Raw genomic sequence first — 19,395 nt, 5'->3', positions numbered from 1 at the left:
TGAATCTAAATGTAAAATAAATGTTTGGATTTATCTTTTCTGACTTCAAAACCTTGTAGTTATAATTAAATGTAAAAATATGTAAAAAAGGAGGAATATATCTCATTAGATTTGATACCATAACAAAGGCGACATCGGGTACAATCCGAAATTCAATAACAACGCTCGCGGGACGGGCGCCTCTGCCGAATAACAATAATTTGGCAGCTAGCATACGCCAAATTCCGGACGTGTTCGTTCCATTTTTAAATTTGACAGGTCTGAGCCGCCATGTTGGGCCCAATAACTCAGCGCGTAATGTAGCGCGAATGCGACGCGATTGTTGTCATTTTCGCAAATAATGCGAGCGCTATACTCCTCCCGATGTTTATCAGCCCTCATGAAAGCATTAAATTACGCGCCTGCTCGGAGCCGATATTACTAGTGCTCTATTTGTTGAAATAATGCCCTGAACTACAATTGTTATAACAGTTTACTAAACCTATAATTAAACACAGGCGATGCGTGGGCGGTCGTTTAGACAGTATTTGAATGAGGTTTATATTTAAAGTAAACTTCTATACTCGGTGTTGTATATAAATCTGATATTATGTTGCTTGTCAAACTTCAATTAATTTAACATATCAGAAATCAATCAATCAAATGTAACATATCATACATGTAATACAATAGAGTTTATCTCTTTCTTTCCTTAGGCCCTGAAAATGGATGAGCAATTTGTCCGTAAATCTACGTTTTGTTTTATTTGTGTATAAGAAAAACACCAGTCCAAACTATATTAGGATTATTTTTTGAGTTTTGGGATGGAACTTGTCAAAAACATATATAAGTATTTACACATTATAAAGTTTAGTTATACAGCTGGCGTAGAAAAATCAATACTATAATAAAATAAATAAAACGATGTCTTCTTAATCTTAAAAACGTAACATTAAATTAGAGGCTGGCCAAATTATATTCCAATTATAAATATATCATTATGTATAGTCCAACGGGAGAGACAGGGACTTGTCATGTTCTAATTGCAAATTGTTATTTCGTAAAAAAATAAATAAAGTTAACATATGAAAAATGAGCGTATATAATACTAAGCTAAATACTGCAGAAAATTGTTATACAAATACATATAAATAAATGTGTAAGGTAAACGTTTAAAATACACCGAAGGATGCCTCAAAATCTAAAATAAAAATGAATCCGAAATGATCTTCACACACACACACAAAGTAGTATACCATTACATATGAAACTGTAGATAATGAAAAATTAAAAGTATCGTTAGAAAGAAAAGCATATATCGATCAATATCTACGAGTTAATACTAAAATCTCTATTAACTCAAATTTACAATGTTTTACTTTTAGAACGCTTTCACATTTATGCGTCATTATTTTAAGCATAATTACGTATTATTTAAATTCGGAAAAAGTCCCGCGGCTGAAAAAGCCCCTTGTTTTTCTTTAACCGAGAACGAAGCGAATTAGAAAGGCAAATCAAACACGCTTAAACTTCCTTTGCCAGCGTGGTAACGATCAACCTAATGGTTAACATTAGAAATTAGTTGTATGAGTTAATATTTGACGACATCCGTGGTCGAGTGGTATGTACACCGGTTTTCATGGGTACGCCACTCTGAGGTCCCGGGTTCGATTCCCGGCGAGTCTATGTAGATTACCATTAGCTTTCTATGTTGTCTTGGGTGTATGTGGTACCGTCGTTACTTCTGATTTCCATAACACAAGTGCTTTAGCTACTTACATTGGGATCAGAGTAATGTATGTTATGTTGTCTCATATTAATTTATTTATTTATTTAATATAACGTGCACGCATTTTGTATTAACTTTAAATGATACAGATATTTTTGTAATTCAGAAATACCACGAGTACAACGTGGAGGTGATCCGAAAAGACGGCCTGCTATTAGTCCGAGAGCTCGCTGCCGAAGTGAAGAACCACATGGATTTTAAAATCAACGCTGTCATGGTAAGTAAATATCTATTTTTAATTTGGAACTAGTTCGATTTTTAAATATTATGACCTATGTATGAGAATATATTGTGACATAATATTGTTAATATAGGTAAGATGCCTTAACTTTAGTAGAATATTAAATCCACTTTTTGGGCTTCGATCTATTTGAAATTCGATTTAACATTTGATTGGCTATGTGATAATAGTTCAAACAAGGACTTTAAATTCCAACCACTCGATTGTGACTTATCTATGAAAGAAAATATGCTTTTGTAGTATTTTGTTCCATTTCCAGTTATATGTTCTAAAATTAGAACATGTGTAGACGTAAGAATATTAAGAAAATTAAGAATTTGTATAAACTAGCCTCAACTCACGTGGGAACGTTAAAATTCATAAAGAATGCTTTAAAGGCTATGATATAATATATATACATATATTTATTAAACCTTTCATTATTCTTTAAATAGAAAAGTTTTGTATTGTATTTGCAGTTAGTACAAGTCTTAGCTAGAATATAATACAACTTTAATAACTGAATACAATCAGTAGATTACTATCTTTGATTTATAACAAAATGGGTTAGCAACACTTAAAACGTATATTTGTCAAAGCGGGCGAGCTTAACAATATTTAATGATTGAGGAAAATTTATTCTTAATGTAAAAAACGTAATCATCGTCATTATTCGCTTTTCTTTGGCCTATTTTATTTAGCTTTGGATAACACGGAACGAAAAATGATATTTTTTGACAGCAAATCCGTCTTGAAAATGATTTTGCTGGTGGAAAAAAGGCCAATTTACCGGTATTTTATTTATTATACTATTAAGATTTTTCCGGTCTTTTTCTGGGGAGCGGGTCACCTGAGAAACTTTACTCATGCTCTGGCTCCACGGCCTCCTTTTGAGATATAAGACTTTCGCAAAAACCCTTCGGCTGTTATTCCGTTCGACAGCAAAATCGCTCTCCGTCGATAATAGCCGTCAAGAAATGCGGCGAAGTCCCCACGCGGCACACTCCAGCAGTGTGGCGCGCTGCTTGTCTATGTCATATGGGTATTTTCTGATGCTGCCGTGTCGACAAGCATCTGCGTCAGCTTTAATATCATGCCATGTCATGTCATCCTTTGGACCCCGTGTTTCAGTTGGAATGGGATTTTCTCCACTGTTAGCAGGTTTGCTAAAGAGGACCCGAAATTCTCCTCTTACTTTCGAATCAGAGTCCTTAGAGTTCCACTTCTTAAAGAGTCCACGCCTAATCTCGCCTCTACCCCAAACGTGAATCTTTCCCGATTAGTGTTGCAACCATCCACGACACTATGCAGGAGCCTCGTATCTCTTTCACTACTATGAGTCTCTGCGGTTTCGAAGAAGAGCTCTGTTGTGAACTTTTCTTAACCAAAAATTCTCGGCTCTTTAGAAAGATAAATAAAAATAAACATTTTATTCAAGGGATTAATCATTAGCAGCAGCATCGATATCCGCTGCTTGTTAATCATATTACTTTACATAAGCTAAGCTCATAAGTGCTGTCGGATCTTAAGTTGGAAACCTTATATAAACATAGGTTAATCATTCAAAATTCGAATTCCAATGAAGTTATATATTAGTATATCTGTATACATAACAATAATTATTTCCGAACCCATTAGCTATATTTATATTATAACGTATCGATATGTATCTCTTAATATACATATTGTATCTGACTTCAAGTTTTACTCGCTCTCGGGTATTTAAAATAAATATTAGAGCGCTTAATTAAATATTCGTATCTAAGTAACAAAGTGAATTATCAAAATGAATTTACAAAGAACAACAACAAAAAATATAGCTAAATGTTTTAAGTTTGGTACATAAAATGAATTTAAACTTAAATAATTATACTATAAATAAAAAAGGCGTGCAAAGGCGGCCGTATCTTTAGTTACTATCTTATAGAAAACAATTTCAAAGAGAGCTCTTTATTAAGCGCTTTCTCGAAATTGAAAACTTGAACACGAACTAACAATTAAAATATAAAGTATTAATATTAAAGTGATTCCAGCAGCTTTTTCTGCTAACCATCATATATAGAATACAAAATACAAGGACACGACAAGAAACAAATGAAGTAGGATAAATTGAATATTATTGAGATATCCTGATCCAATTAGCAACAGTAGAGTACTGTAGTTAATTTACTGGCCTATTATTGTAATCTAAAAAAATCTTGCAGGTTTTCTCACTTGGAACTGCTTTCCGTAACGATGGTAATATTGAAATATTAACGATTCCAAAATACTTCATTGAAAAGTTAACTTGAATAAAATATATTGGATTGGATTTGCTGTATAGCCAAATCTGAAATTCACGAGACTCAATTTTACAATATTCCTTTTCATTTCAAAATGTGATATTTACATTTTTTTTAAATAAGGCCACATTATTGCGACATTTGTTTGACAATGTAAATTTAAAAAAAAAAAACTTTATTTTTTTTAAATTTGCGATTATTATAGTGTCGTAAATATTTTGACATATGTATTAACGTAACGCAAAATAAAATATTAATAATACACAAAATTTTATGAAAAGTTCACTCATATCACCGCGCCGAGTTTCACATCGCTTGGTGGATCAGGTGGCCTGATAATTCACTTAAGCACCCTTATCCTAAGCAACGCCACACCAACCTTCCTTGGGAATATATTAGGTAAGCTATACCCAGAGTTTCCGTTATACGAATTGTTAGGCCGTATAAAGAATAGATTTCCATTATTCGTCTTCATGGCTAAACGTATACAGCTCTTACATTTAAAAAAATAAAAATTTGTATAAATCTAGCCGTCTGGTTCACTGACATCTATGACCTTAAATGCATATTGGTTGGGGTCGGGTTGTTGCGCTCATGAGTACATATTATGCTTCAGAGAAGACGTTACGTCGTCTGGATGCTATTCTAACAAAAGTTTAATGATTCCAGTTTTTTTCAATATCTAAAACATGTAAATGTTGCAAGTCTCAAATTGGTTAAATAAAAACAACAAAAAAAAAATAACAGAAAAATACGTTTGCGTTATTATCGCTAACGAAAGCTAAATATGTAATTATTCTACATCTTATCAATTTCACATAACATATGAAGGAGAACTCTCTCTTAATAAATATAGCAAACAGTATAATAAGAATAATAAACATTTTTATTTAGTAATAATACACTCGCACACCTTTACTTATTTTTTATGTTTATTACGGTACACTCGTATTTTCTGTATTGTACAAATATCAAACTAAATTTCTAGATGTAAGGGAGAATGAATGGAGAATATTTTTATAGAAAGGTTTAAAAATTTTGGAGCTTATTTTTAGAAAATTAGTTTTATTTTAATAATATATCAGATAATAATCGCATAAATCAGATGTCTCCGATCGTGAACGTAGAATTTGGTCCTTCTAGCCGGATAAGTCTGAACACATGCATCAAATACCGATTTATTTGCTTTTTCTCATAAACTTGTCTGTTTAAATGTATTTAAACAATAAATGTTAGGATATTTTCTATGTACTCAATGCATGCTTAGTTTTATTTGAAGTGGTGAACGAACCTTATATTGCGCGCAAACAATTTGCAAGGCTTCGACCTTTCGTAATTTTTAGTGAACATTTGTGTACGACCGTTCGATACAGTGGTGATGTTCAGCATCGACAGTCGAGTTTTGTTCAATTTACATTTTAATTGTTCGACACTTTTCAAAATTAAATACATGTATACATATTAATAGAACTCTCGTTTAATGTACTTTTTGACTATGTTACACTTTAACAGAATATCGTTAGTTCATTGAATTAATTTTCTATTCTTAATAGATTTTTTAATTTAATAGAGCCTTTGAATATTTTCCGGAATAAAGTAAAAATTTGGATTCGTGTGCTATCAAAATATCTCTGTGGAAAGTATCTAATATACAAAATATGTTATATAAAACTACCGCTTCGCTCGTAATTCGAAAGACAAAAGAGAGATAACGAAGCTTTCGAAACAATACGCAAATAAGGCACAGAAAATTTGCACGTACCTATTTCGACTGCATTTCCATATTCAACAATGGACGCTCGAGTCGCTGCTGAACCCGCACCCCTAATATTGAAATTCTTGTCAATCCTGAACTACGTCTGTTATTCGTCTCAATTTCCAATTCAAAGTTACGTGAACTCTCTGCGATCATCGAATTCACTTTTATTATATATTTTGTTTTATTCTATATAGATTTAAATCGAATGAAATAAAACGATTCATCACAATTGTATTCAATGTAATACGAATGGATCGTATGCATTTATAAATTCAATATTTAAAAAAAGTAATAAGTAAAAATGACTGCAACATAAAATATTGAAATTTTTTTAAGTCTTGGCTATCTATTTAACGTTTTATTAACACTTCAAATATTCAACTTAATAAATACTGAATACAGATTAAAAAATACTTAAACTATTTAATAAATGCTTAACATAATTAACAAATAAAGAAACGTAAACTAAAATCATAATGTCATAACAAAAAGGTTATAATTACAATGATGACTCTCGTTTAAAGAGAAAATACGCAGAGACATCTTTTATTCTGCCAAAGTTTGTTAAGAACATACTTAAGTGTTCTGGTAAACATTTAATACCCAACCTCAGTTGAGTTGAACGCAAAGATTTATGAAGGAGCGACAATGTTTGTTATATAAAAGCTAAGTTGAGGAATGAACCATGGGGATGTAATTATTCCATCCGAACCTCCCGAATACCATTTGCGGTTTTTGTTTCCAACTCCTTCATCCGCCGTCTCCATTCTGTAAAAGTTCCTTTTTTGTCAATTCATTCCCCACCCGACATAATGAAGGCCTACAGCATTCAATTAACCGGAGATATTGGAATGTTTCGTGATTTGTACCCCGATACGTAATTCCATCGGCGTGTTTCAATTCAATGCCCCGTGGACTAGAAATTATACCGTCCCGAAACTTTCCACGATCCCTTTAGACGTTATCCTTTCAATTTGTATTGACAAATATACTCATATCTTTATTGAAAAAATGCTAGATATTTAGAAAAAGAAAAGATAGCAGAGTACATTAAAAACCCACGTTTTTTATTCACGTGTAACTTGGATATAACTACATGCAAGAACAGTTGTGTTTTTATGTCATTTTTAATTTGTATTTATTTATTCATCTCATTCTCTTGCGTGAAGGAAAACATCAGATATTGATATTCCAACTCGGGTGTATACTGACGCAAGAAGAGAAGTAAGGTCATTATTGAATGAAAGGAAATTTTAGTTTTATACATATGTGGATTAAGGCAAGAACTACCTAATTATTAGACATATAATCGCATTTGAATAGAAACAAAATAAAAAAACAATATAATGAACAGTTCTAAAGCAGTGTAAATAGTCATACAGGATCATACAAATATACACAATGTGTATAGCTAGTTGCCGAGCCCGCGTATACGAATGCTTCAAAGGGAAACTCGATTTCGGGAGTCCCACTAAATTCGCCGTCTGTCTTATATTTGCTTCTAAAACAGCACTTTTTATTTGGTGTATTTAATGTAGTCTAATCGTATGCACTGCTTAATATTGAAACGTTTTGTTACCAGCTTTTCAATAGATATTATTAGATGTTGTGATCTAATATGAATTATGATCTAATTGTTTGATTACAATTGAATGTCGATTTATAAATTTTAAACTATTATAGCCATCTTACACTATAGCTATATTATACTATGAGTACTTTCTCATATTTTAAATTATTAAAATTATTTCAACCCCATTCGAAATTCAAATCATCATCCTCCTTCCCTTATCCCAATTTTATTTGAGGTCGGCGCAGCATGTCTTCTCCTTCCATACTTCTATGTGACACGTCATCTCAATAGTAACATTCTTTCTAACCATATCGTCTTTCACACACTCCATCCATCGTTTCCTTTACCTCTTTATCCATCCACATCTATGCTCAAGACCTTCCTTAAAATATGTTCCTCATTCTTCCGCATGAGGAACACAAATATAATAATAAATTTAAAAATACTACGTTTTAATCTGTGGTAAATTAAAATATAAAATACAAATATTTAATTTAAATATAAAACCAAGTAAAACTTGATTATCAAATTTATACGAGATGTTATGCTCCGACAAGCGCACAAAATTGAGTCTGGAATGCATTTAACATATTTTATGTCGAGACTTGAGCATTCAAAGCAGATGCAATCTTAATACTCGCTCTACCTTCAAAGGTGAATCATGATCAAAGTAAATAGTTTCAACAACTAAAATCTCTCGTTCCACAATAGACAAAATATATTTATTAAATTAAGGTTTTATTTAAAATTGAAATATAAACTCTAATATATTGCAAACTCATTTAATCGCGAATAATCCATATCAAAAGCTTTCCTTTACATGTTAAAGCGTAGTTTAAATTCCTAAGTCTAAGTGCGCGAACGTGAACAAAATTCAGGTGAAATTACGAAGCCGCTTTGCCTGGCGGAGCACCGATTGAGCAATAAATCATAATATTATAATAGCTAGCTATAATGTAAACAGGACGCCTCCCTCTAACCTCGGCCTCCCCGCCCGCTTTCCAAACAATGCTTCATTTAACGAGACAAAAAATGTCAAGCAACGTTGACAAATTAAAACCGATAATATTAATAACCTTACCGCAATGTAACCACTGACAGACAACTCACAAAAATAAATAAGCAAAGCGTTACAATCGTTTTCAATAATATAGTTTAAACAAATTAAGTATACACAACTATTTATGGTGACAGTTCTTATTTTTTTTTCAAAATATACGATATACACGAGAGACAAATGATTTTGGATAATAAATACGTAAAAAATCAATAAACTGTCTTTATTCAAATTAATATCTTAATTATATATAAACAAACTTTAAAAATGCCTGCTGTACAAATCATGGCAGCGTGGAATGGTGGCAAGAATGCTCGTATTTCCTCGTCGAATCACAATTCCGATCCTCTAGGCGAAAAGGACTGTTATATAATTATACGACTATCTAAAATTGATGTCATTTGATCATTATTGAAAAAATCAAATCTATAAAGTTTTACTATAAAAATGTTAGTACATTTACACATAGTATATTTAAAATAATTCTGTTGGTGGGATAATATTGGCATTTCCGTGACGCACAGATAACACATATGTCTATAGTTTGAAATAAGTTTATAAATCGAATAGGAAAATGGAAAAACAGATTATAAAATGATAGACATTACCCGTGAACCATATGATAAGAAATAAATAAAAATTGAAATTATTTTCCATTGTTGAAACATATGTATTTGTATATATTTTCTTTGATTGATAATTTTTAACAGCAACGGAAATAACCGCAGAGTCTTATAAACATTGATTACAGATTCATTATAAAAAAAAAGCACTTAACTATTTTACAGAAACGCGCAACCACTAGCTAGTTATTCGTTTCTACAAACGTTATACGAATAACATTACGAAAACAATAGAGATTGGTTATTGGCAACAGATGCGAATAGTTGATAATATCTGTAATGTGTATAATGGTTATAAGCAATGTATTTATAATAGGATCAGTCGTAAATTAATCGATTTAATTAACGCCTACTTTAGTATACATTTTAAACACATCTAAACGTGCCTAATTAAATGCCACAAACAATAGCTCAATGTGACATATATGCGTTAAATCCACGTATCTGATATTTAGGAGCAATGAACCAGCAACTCTAGCACAAAACACGGCCTAGTTCCCAATTCGCTAATAGCTATTCAACGTATACATAATTACAACTAACAACGATACGCACACACTCACAATACGGTCACGTGTTAAAATATCAATATCGCGTCAATCTGATTTCGTGTTGGCCGTTTTATTTACTTACGTTTTACATTGAAATTTATATTTTCAAAAATTTCACTTAAATTAAAATCCTTAGAAATTTATGTCACTATTTAGCAAGGTGAACCTTGAAATGCGCGGGTATGAGTTTAGGTATTTGCATGTATACACGTGCAAGGCGCACCGCCAAATTCCAGAGGCATGCTAGAGGGTGCAGGGTGCAGAGCGAAGGGGGAGAGGCCCTGCAAGTTCGCTGCATCTCGACCTTAATGCCGCCATCAGCAAATTGCGAACCATCTGCTGGTGACAAGAAATCCCTGACATTATTCTAGCCATCGCTTTGTGGTAGACGCTGGTGACATGCATAATATGATATTTAAAATATAAATGTGTGATGAAATTGTTTTTATTGTTATAAAGATTATTATTCAAACTCTTCATATTTATGTGCATGTACATTATGTATTACTAGAAGTCGCCCGCAGCTTCGGTTCCATTTTAGGGTGTTGGGAAAACCAATGTGTGTCAGGCACAAAAAACCAATGACCTTTATTGGAGTTCAAGTTTGCTTCATACCAAATTTCATAAAATTCGTTATAGCGGCCTGGTCGTGAAAGAGCTAGTCAAACAGACAGAGTTACTTTTACCTTTTACAATTATAATTTTAATATAGATTTGTTGATACAATTTCATTAGAGGCGATGTGTGACGTATCACCGAAACGCTGTCAAAAAGTCTTTTGTTTGCGCAAAAAATTCACCCGCTCCATCCGTGATTATTTACACAGTTTTTTTTCACTATTTCTATTTTTAAATGAAAACATCCAAAACATCCTTTGATACAAATAAAACCTGACAAACAGGTATGTAACATATAGGGGAGATTTATAGGCTTAATTCTGAACAAATATTCGAGTAATGTTTGTATAGCCTTTTTACATAAAAATCCAATAATAATGTTATGATATTATCATTACTATTCTTATATAATGACATAACATCACACTATTTATAGTTATGTGACAAATGTAAACTAAAGCAAAGGCATAATCTTCAATATAAAATTGTATGTGTCATATGTAAATTTATATGCATTTTATAATAAGAGAACAGAAGCCTTCCTGGATAGCATTTACTTATACGAGAAGATGAGCAGATATGGCCCAGTGGTTAGAACGCGTGCTTCTTAATCGATGATTTCGGGTTCAAACCCAGGCATGCTTGCTTTATATATATGTGCTCAATTGGTGTTTATAATTCATCTCGTACTCGTTGGTGAAGGAAAACATCGTGAGGAAACCTGAATGTGTCTAATTTCATCGAAATTCTGCCACATGTGCATTCCACCAACCCGCATTAGAACAGCGTGGTGGAATATGTTCCAAACCCTCTCCTTAATGGGAGAGGAGGCCTTAGTCCAACAGTGGGTAATTTACAGGCTGTTACTTTAATTTATACGAGAAGAATACAACTAAGTATGCAACTTTACGTAATACCTACTTATTTCTTTTATGATATTTATTTTTCTCTATCCACATTGAAATACGAGTATGATTATTTAATCAGCAAAGAAAACATAATATTATTTGAATCAATTACATCACGGATAAAATCATTCTTAGATACTTAAATAATTAAACCTCGTAGATATAATACGTTACTATACGTTAATCGAAACTTTACTTCATATTAGCTTACCAATATTTTATAATATAATCACGATTTCCGCATTAACATTGGTTTTCCACAAATGTATATAACGTAGCATCTCAATAGCTATCGGATGCCATTCCAGGGCTTATGACGGAACACTTAACCATTGAAATCGTTTGAATTCCTCGTGTAAACATCGGAGAGATCGAGTAATAACTGTCTGGTGTAAGGCGGGTTATTAAATACCATCTCGCGGGTGCACCGTGACCCACATCCACTGCACCCGACTTATACGAGTGGACTTTATTGATTCGCAGTCTTGAGACGGTGTTTTGTCTCACTCGCTCTCGAGGATGCAAGCGGGCCCGCAGGCTACTTACTCAATATTCCGAAGCCACGGGACGCCTGCACTAAAGCTTAAGTAACACGCACTTTTATGAACATTTTCACTCGTTTCGGCGTTAAACTAGTTCTCTACTGAAATGGTATTGGTATATTCTAAACTATAGTTACAAATTCACTTACTGTTATTGAAATGTTTTCCCTAAATATTACTACAAATTCTTAAAGTAAAGCAAATCGTCGTGTCATAACGTACAATAGTCATACTATTACATTATGTAATTTTATTTGACTATATCTTTTAGGCTATAATTTTACTATATACATATCAATGTTACTACAGTTCATGCTACTATACTTTCAATTAATCTTGTTGTAGAAAACAAATCAATAAGTATCGAGTATAATAATAGACTATCCCGCAAAAACATCACACAAAGGTAATTGGCTACGTTAGGGAAGCCCTGCGTAGCATCAGCGTAGCGCGTGGGCGACGGGTGACGCAAAGGGCGCGGGTCGACGACCTGCCGCAACGTAGTACCTACCGCTGACCCTTACAACAAACGGTTAAACTACTAACTAAAACCAATATTCTTCTAATAATTACATTTCATTGTTTAATAGACTGTTAATAATTTTTTGGCTTGAGTTCAAAATATACTTTAAAGAAAAATCTCTTATAACTTTAATTCGACATTTTACAAGTACGCTAGGTTAAAAATGAAATTTAAGTGGTTCGGAATGGAGATTTAATTGAGAAGCACTAAAAATAAAACGAAATAGTTAGTCTGAACTAATTACAAATCGTATATAACTTACAATTAATTTCTGTATAAAAAATTTAGTTTATTTATTAAGCTTTAACCTTTTAAAGAATCCGTTTTAACGAGTACTCATTATTCTAAATCTAGGATAATAATTATAGTATACTTTTTTTTACTTTACTAGTAGGTATAAATATTATTACGTATGTATGTATGAATTACGAAAGATAGCAACCTCTCATTCTATTCTTTTGTATAATTTGTTTCTATATTACTTAAATTAAACAACGTGTATAAGTAGTCAGCTGCTAGCAAAATCATATATTGCTTAAAGGAGTTTCACTTTAAGTCAACCTCCTTGCTATAAATTTTAATGTGAGTTGTAATATATAAAATTCTATTTCTACATTTTTTAATAATGATATAAAATGACATATTTTTAAAATTTTCATTCGTAAAAAAAATATATTTAAAAATGGAATCAGTTTTATTCAATCCTCTGTAACAGTGATCAAATTATTTAAATCGTATACTGAGACGTATAATTTTACGATTTTATTGAACGCATTGCAATTGTTCGCATTGCAAAGCCGAGTGAACGCGTTGAAAGCACGCAACAATGAATTCAGAGCAATCCGTGGCACCATTGCATTGATATAATCCTTAATAAGAACTAAGAAGGATTTTTTATTCCGTAATTACTTTGTTACACTGTCTGTGCTAAGAGAAACGGTTAATACAATTTGTCATAATTAGTGTTCACGTAGTGGTCATTTTTTTATTACATTCACTACTTTTATTTACAAATTGTTTTATTGCTTAGACTTAAATGAATTCGTTGCCAAAAATTATCGCATCATTGTTTGTCTTTGACAATTCAGTCATATTTACATAATATGTTTAATATATATGAATCTTGTACATCTTATCTTAATGATACATCTGTAATCGCTGCTTCTTTTTAAATGAAGTATGATTTCTATTTTCATCATTAATTATTAATAGGTTTAATTTTTAAATTTAAATTTACAATAAATTCCTGCATATTTGTCTATAGTGCTATTTGTATATATAACAATATAATAACTTTGATAGTTTAATATTTTTACATGATAATGCATTCTGTATTGTCTAGAACATTCCCAATGTATAATTGGAAAATAATCTAATGATATTAAACAAACTCATTCTGTGAAAGACGATTTGAATTCTATTTGATCACTATAAAAATGGCGCTAAATACGAAACCTTGAGAACTCAATCAATGCAACAAACGATCAAATTTAAGCATCTCAATACCATTTGCAATCCAGGTCCATACAGACACAGTGCACGACAAAGAACTGTAGCCGTTGGCACCATTCCACTAATACGATTCCTATTACGAGCTGGAGACGACAGAATTGCGGCTATGTTCCAACATATGTACGCGATAAACAAGCAACCGAAAATGTTTTATTGTGTCCCTGGTAGAAATTACTTTGTTCATAGATTCGTCTCAGTAAATATCAAATGAATATTTAAAAAAGGAAGCGATCGTTTTATAACATTACAATATTGATATAATATGACAGCGTTGTAACAACATTTTCTTTGACACTTATTTTTTATTAATATTAAACTACAAAAACTTTTTTTAATCTTTCCAAATTATTTAATTGTATCCTCCGAAATTTTTATCACGTATTTGTGATGTTAAATATTTGTACGTGTCTTGTTTATTTATTTTTTTCTCTTTTTTTTCTTAGATGAACTCTCAAGATTCTCTTTAAGGGATAAGCATGTCTTTTATAGTTAATTATCTTTTTATATTTTTTTAAGAAAATATTTTATTTCGTATATGTAAAAACATATAAGGCATTCAAATTAACTAATTAATTGTTATTCTGAGTTATATAACTATAAAAAATGTATTGAAATAAATATCTTGAAATCAATAAATATATTACCTGCCTCGCGATATTTGACTAAATTTACGTAACGTATTTTGTACGATTCTGTATCATTATCATTTCATATATCTCTTATAAAATGTTAAAACGACAGATGATTTCATTATAAAATTCTTCTAGTGAATATTACGTTAAACACGTTACTTTTTACGTTCGTATTCTGCGGTGACTTTCGAGCTTCTTATTATAGTAACATAGCTCTACAGTAGATAATATGCAAATGTATCTAAACATAATTGAAATAATAACGGTGGACATTAAAGTGCCACAGACTATATATATTTACGTAAATATTATGTAGTGACAGCAGTTACTGAAGGGTTAGTTTGGATGAGACAATTTTATGAGGAGTATTTTACTGAGTTATTTTCTTGTACCTTATTAACGTAATCTGTATGAAACACGAGAGCTTCTAGTGTACTTTAAAATCGTAAAGCATTTTTAAGTACTAAGTTTAAAGTAATGTCAAGGAGACGCTCGTCGGATATTATAATAAATGGGATGTCTGTTTAAAATAAAACATTTTTAATGCTTTTTTTAAATATATTAAAAAAATAGCGTCAAAATGCTGTTTAAGTTTTTATTGCGTATAATGCAACTTATTGTATAACATGTGACGGCACATATACGTAAAATATTTGTACATGTTGAAGAATGGCAATATTTGGCTTGCGATAAAACTCTTCCTGATCTCCTACTTCACTTGCTTATAATTTTAGTATATAAAACAGCGCAACACCGGACAGTTCCTCAAGAATATTATAGAATGACGTATTTTAGTTGCATAGCTAGCAAAGCTTTCTTATCGATTCATACGAGCCACGAATATCGGACTACAATTGTTTTCTTTCTAATTGATATGAAAATGTACATGTACATATAAATTAGATAACAATACGACGATTATTTGAAATGTTTATGTTTCTGAAATTACTAAAACGATACTAATACTGATAAATTTTATATAAATTGCGTATATAGTATGCTTTGTATATAAATCAGCTATTGACTTTTCGAAATGAATAATATCATGATGACATATATTTCTTTACAATCTGAAGTTATGAAAGTGTATTTAAGAGACTTTCTAGCATTTTATAAACATGAACCCGTGTGACATAAGTCAAGTGTGTGTTGGGGCTAAATTAGCTAAGTGTTTTAAGTGTTTATACGAAGGCGTCGCGGTCGGGAGCGTTGACATAATGCAATATGTCTGCCTTGACGAGTGTGCGGTGGCGGTCTGTCGTTGACGCGCAATGCCATGTAATCTCGCTATAGTACGAGTACTCCTCCAATTCTGTGTGAGTGTAAAAACACACAACACATCATATACGCTACAACAATATATCTTCATATGAGCAACAAATTAAATTAACAAAAACAAGTATACAAAGATTTATAACAAGTAACATTGAAATTGATGTCCTATTTACATTATTCAGTCTAGTCAAAATCAAAATATTTGACTATTCAAGTAGGCTTTTACAAGTACTTTTGAATCGTCGTTTTAGAAAACTATGTATTTGGAGAGTAAAACTACCATCGGTTTGGAATGTATGTTGTAAAACATTTGGAAAAAAGTTATTTCACTTATAAAATAATGAAACATATTAGAGCACATTATAACGACACAAATACGACAGCTCTAGTTCAATTACATTAGCTTTTATTATTTATGACATATTTCTCGTTAAGTATACTTAGTTATTGAGAAAAAAAAAACATCATCACGCTAAGCTAGGTGTATTATTGTTAATGCGAGAAATACGTATTTAAAAGGGAGGCGTAGAAGTACGAATAGGCGGTATCATAATAAGTTGCGAACAAGGCACGAGCCAAAGCAGCTAGAACTTAGCTCGACAATAAAGTTGAAAAATCGGGGGGATTGCGCTGCGGGCGTCGCCAAGAAAAAACGACTCCAACATTTCGCACTTAATGAAACTGTAGCTGAAACAAAATAAAGGAATTCCGCATTTACAGAGCAGTAAGTATTGTTTCAGGAATAAGGAGCCTTTCATTGCGGATCTTAATGGCTACATTAAAATATTTGAGGTGCTGCGGACGTCTTTTATATTTAATCAATGCCAAGTTTCGCAGGGAGAAAATCTAATAGGAAATGGAAAAAATAGCACTTTAGTAGCAACATCTCGCGGTACTCGAAACACCTAACCGCGGGTTGCGGGTCGAACGCAAGCGAGTGTTCTAAGTGCTTCACGTGAACACTCAGTGATAGAATATTGTGAAATGCTCACATGTCTCTACATCAAATAAAAATCTCGTTTTAAAAAAAAATAGGAAATTTATATAAATATCCTAATTTTCAATAAATCTCTATCATTAAACTAACTTTGGGAATTATGTTGGCTCTTCAATTAAAATAATGAGAAATTTCAATTAGTCTTTCATTTCATCTCTATTTTTCTATTTGTATTTGCAACACAACGATATATGTCTGCAATCTTATTTTTCATTGGCCATTTGGTTCAAGATTACTCAGATTTTTAATTGTATTAAACTCTTAGTGAGTGCGTCCAGCTCGACAAACGCTATAACGGGCGTCGGGGTGCAAGTTTTAATTACTTCGCCTCTACTTGGAGCTCGTTCCTCCGATGGGACTGTTCCCTCTCGGAACTAAAAACTCTCATTTATAAACTGTTTTCAGGATCTTTTAGCTAACTTGTTAACGCGCTATATCGCGACTTGGTAATAACGAAATATACCTTTTCTATGGCTTTATAAAGAGTTGTATTGTATTGTAACTAAACTACAGTAACAGCCTGTAAATATACACAGACTTCATGTGTTATTGGGGATTACGTTTGGAGCTTATTCCACCACGCTGCTCCTTTGTAGGCTGGTGAACATATATGTGGTAGGATTTCGTGCGACACATGTCGGTCTTCTCACGCCGCTTACGTGCTGCATTATTAATACAAATTAAACATGTAAAAAAACTCAACGCTCGCCCGGATTAAAGCCCACTATCTTCAACGCAATTTATCCAGTAGCTCGATTCGGCTTTGACAATTATGACATAAATTCAATTTATTGACACGGAAATAGTGACTTTGTTATAATAATTATGATTATTATGACTACTGGTACATCTATTTTTTCTAACGTTTGTAAGCTTAAGTTTTTTTTTTGAGAAATTGTAATTAATTTCCGTAGAAAAGTCGCAGGCAATAGAGTTTTTTTTTTAATATATTTAATACACTACATTGCTGCAGGTCATTCCATTTAAACTTGGTTTTTCCTTTGAAGAAAAAATTGTGCTCCAGTTAAGTTTGATGTAAGTATGAACAGAGAAAATTACGCAGTCTTTTGCTCTTTATGCCATGGAATTTTGTAGCAGCAATCCAAAGTAGAATGAAGAATATAATTGCATTTTTACGCATCAACAGCGTTTCAACGTCTTTGAGAAACTCTTTTGAAATAGGAATAATACTCTTTTTAAATGAACGTGTATTAATATTCTTACTATCCTATGACAGTGATACTTCCTTGTGAATTAAACTATCACTGAGCACTGTAGTATTTTTTTCTTTATTTCTATAGATCAGACTAGAATATGCTCCATATGATGGTCAATGGCCTCTACTAGATATTGGTAGTGTAAGAAATATTAATTATCCCCTATGCGCCTCCTTGTAAACTAAGATGTCATTTCCCCTGTGTCCGTTACACTTACTTATTCAGCTTTTAAATACAACAACAATAACAACAGCCTGTAAATTCCCACTGCTGGTCTAAAGGCCTCCTCTCCCTTTGAGGAGAAGGTTTGGAACATATTCCACCACGCTCTTCCAATGCGGGTTGGTGAAAAATACATGTGGCAGAATTTCTATGAAATTTGTCACATGCAGGTTTCCTCACGATGTTTTCCTTCACCGCTGAGCACGAGATGAATTATAAAGACAAATTAAGGACATGAATCAGTGGTGCTTGCCTGGTTTTGAATCCGCAATCATCGGTTAAGATGCACGCGTTCTAACCACTGGGCTATCTCGACTCAAATACACTACAATACTAAGTATTGCTTTTTGATATTTATATTTATAACGGGCTTCGCACTTACTAATTTAAATAAAAGCAGTAAAATTATGAGTCTTTAGTATGTTTTTCTATCTATCCATCCTTTCTCATATTAATATTATCAACTCAGGCATTTAAACTTCATATCTATAACAAAAAAAAATTATGCTATATCAAAATTATTCTCTCAATCTATATATGGCCTTGCGTTTTTTATTAATCATTATGTTATGAAACTAGAGTTATTTATAAATATAGAGGTTGAACGTTATACATAGATACTAACGATCGTTCAAGAAAAATATTGTTACGTTTGATAACTCGTTTATTAAAGGTTCATGAGGTTGGTTCGGCTCAGGCTAGCTTATAAGACCGCAGATGGCCCGAGGGCCTTCCTGGCTTAAATCCTTGCGTCAGGCCTATAAAATGTTATTAAGTTTTTGTCAAGTAAATCTCATCAGGAATCTAAAGTTTGCTGTCAGTGTTACTATTCCCGTGCCTCGGAAAGTACGTAAAGTTAGTCCTGAAATATATCTGATCGTATCTTATAACAATCAGATTATGCAAGTGAAGAAAAAGTGAGTGAATCTGTAATTGTACTATTGACATATATGGTTGAAGAACATCACCATGAAAGAAGGTTATATATTATTGGTTAAAGCAATTACCTTTAAGTGCGATATAGTAAGCATCAACCAATATGTCGAGTATTTGAAATAAAAATACATTTTAAATCTTCTTTTCTCATGTTCGAATAATATAAAACTAAAAACTCTTA

General features: G+C 32.1%; 1 protein-coding gene across 2 annotated transcripts in view; it reads left to right on the top strand.

Annotated features, from left to right (window-relative positions):
* LOC124536545 (voltage-dependent calcium channel subunit alpha-2/delta-3) overlaps positions 1-19,395 on the top strand; it is a 63,606-nt gene that overhangs the window by 17,908 nt on the left and 26,303 nt on the right. For both annotated transcript variants that reach the window (XM_047113192.1, XM_047113128.1), the window contains exon 3: positions 1,875-1,985. In XM_047113192.1, coding sequence (XP_046969148.1) covers positions 1,875-1,985 — 111 coding nt within the window. The remainder of the gene's footprint in view (positions 1-1,874; positions 1,986-19,395) is intronic.

This window comes from Vanessa cardui, chromosome 1 (genome assembly GCF_905220365.1).
Source record: "Vanessa cardui chromosome 1, ilVanCard2.1, whole genome shotgun sequence".
Classification (NCBI taxonomy): domain Eukaryota; kingdom Metazoa; phylum Arthropoda; class Insecta; order Lepidoptera; family Nymphalidae; genus Vanessa; species Vanessa cardui.
The sequence above is the reverse complement of the archived record's forward strand: the minus strand, read 5'-3'. Positions and strand labels throughout refer to the sequence as shown.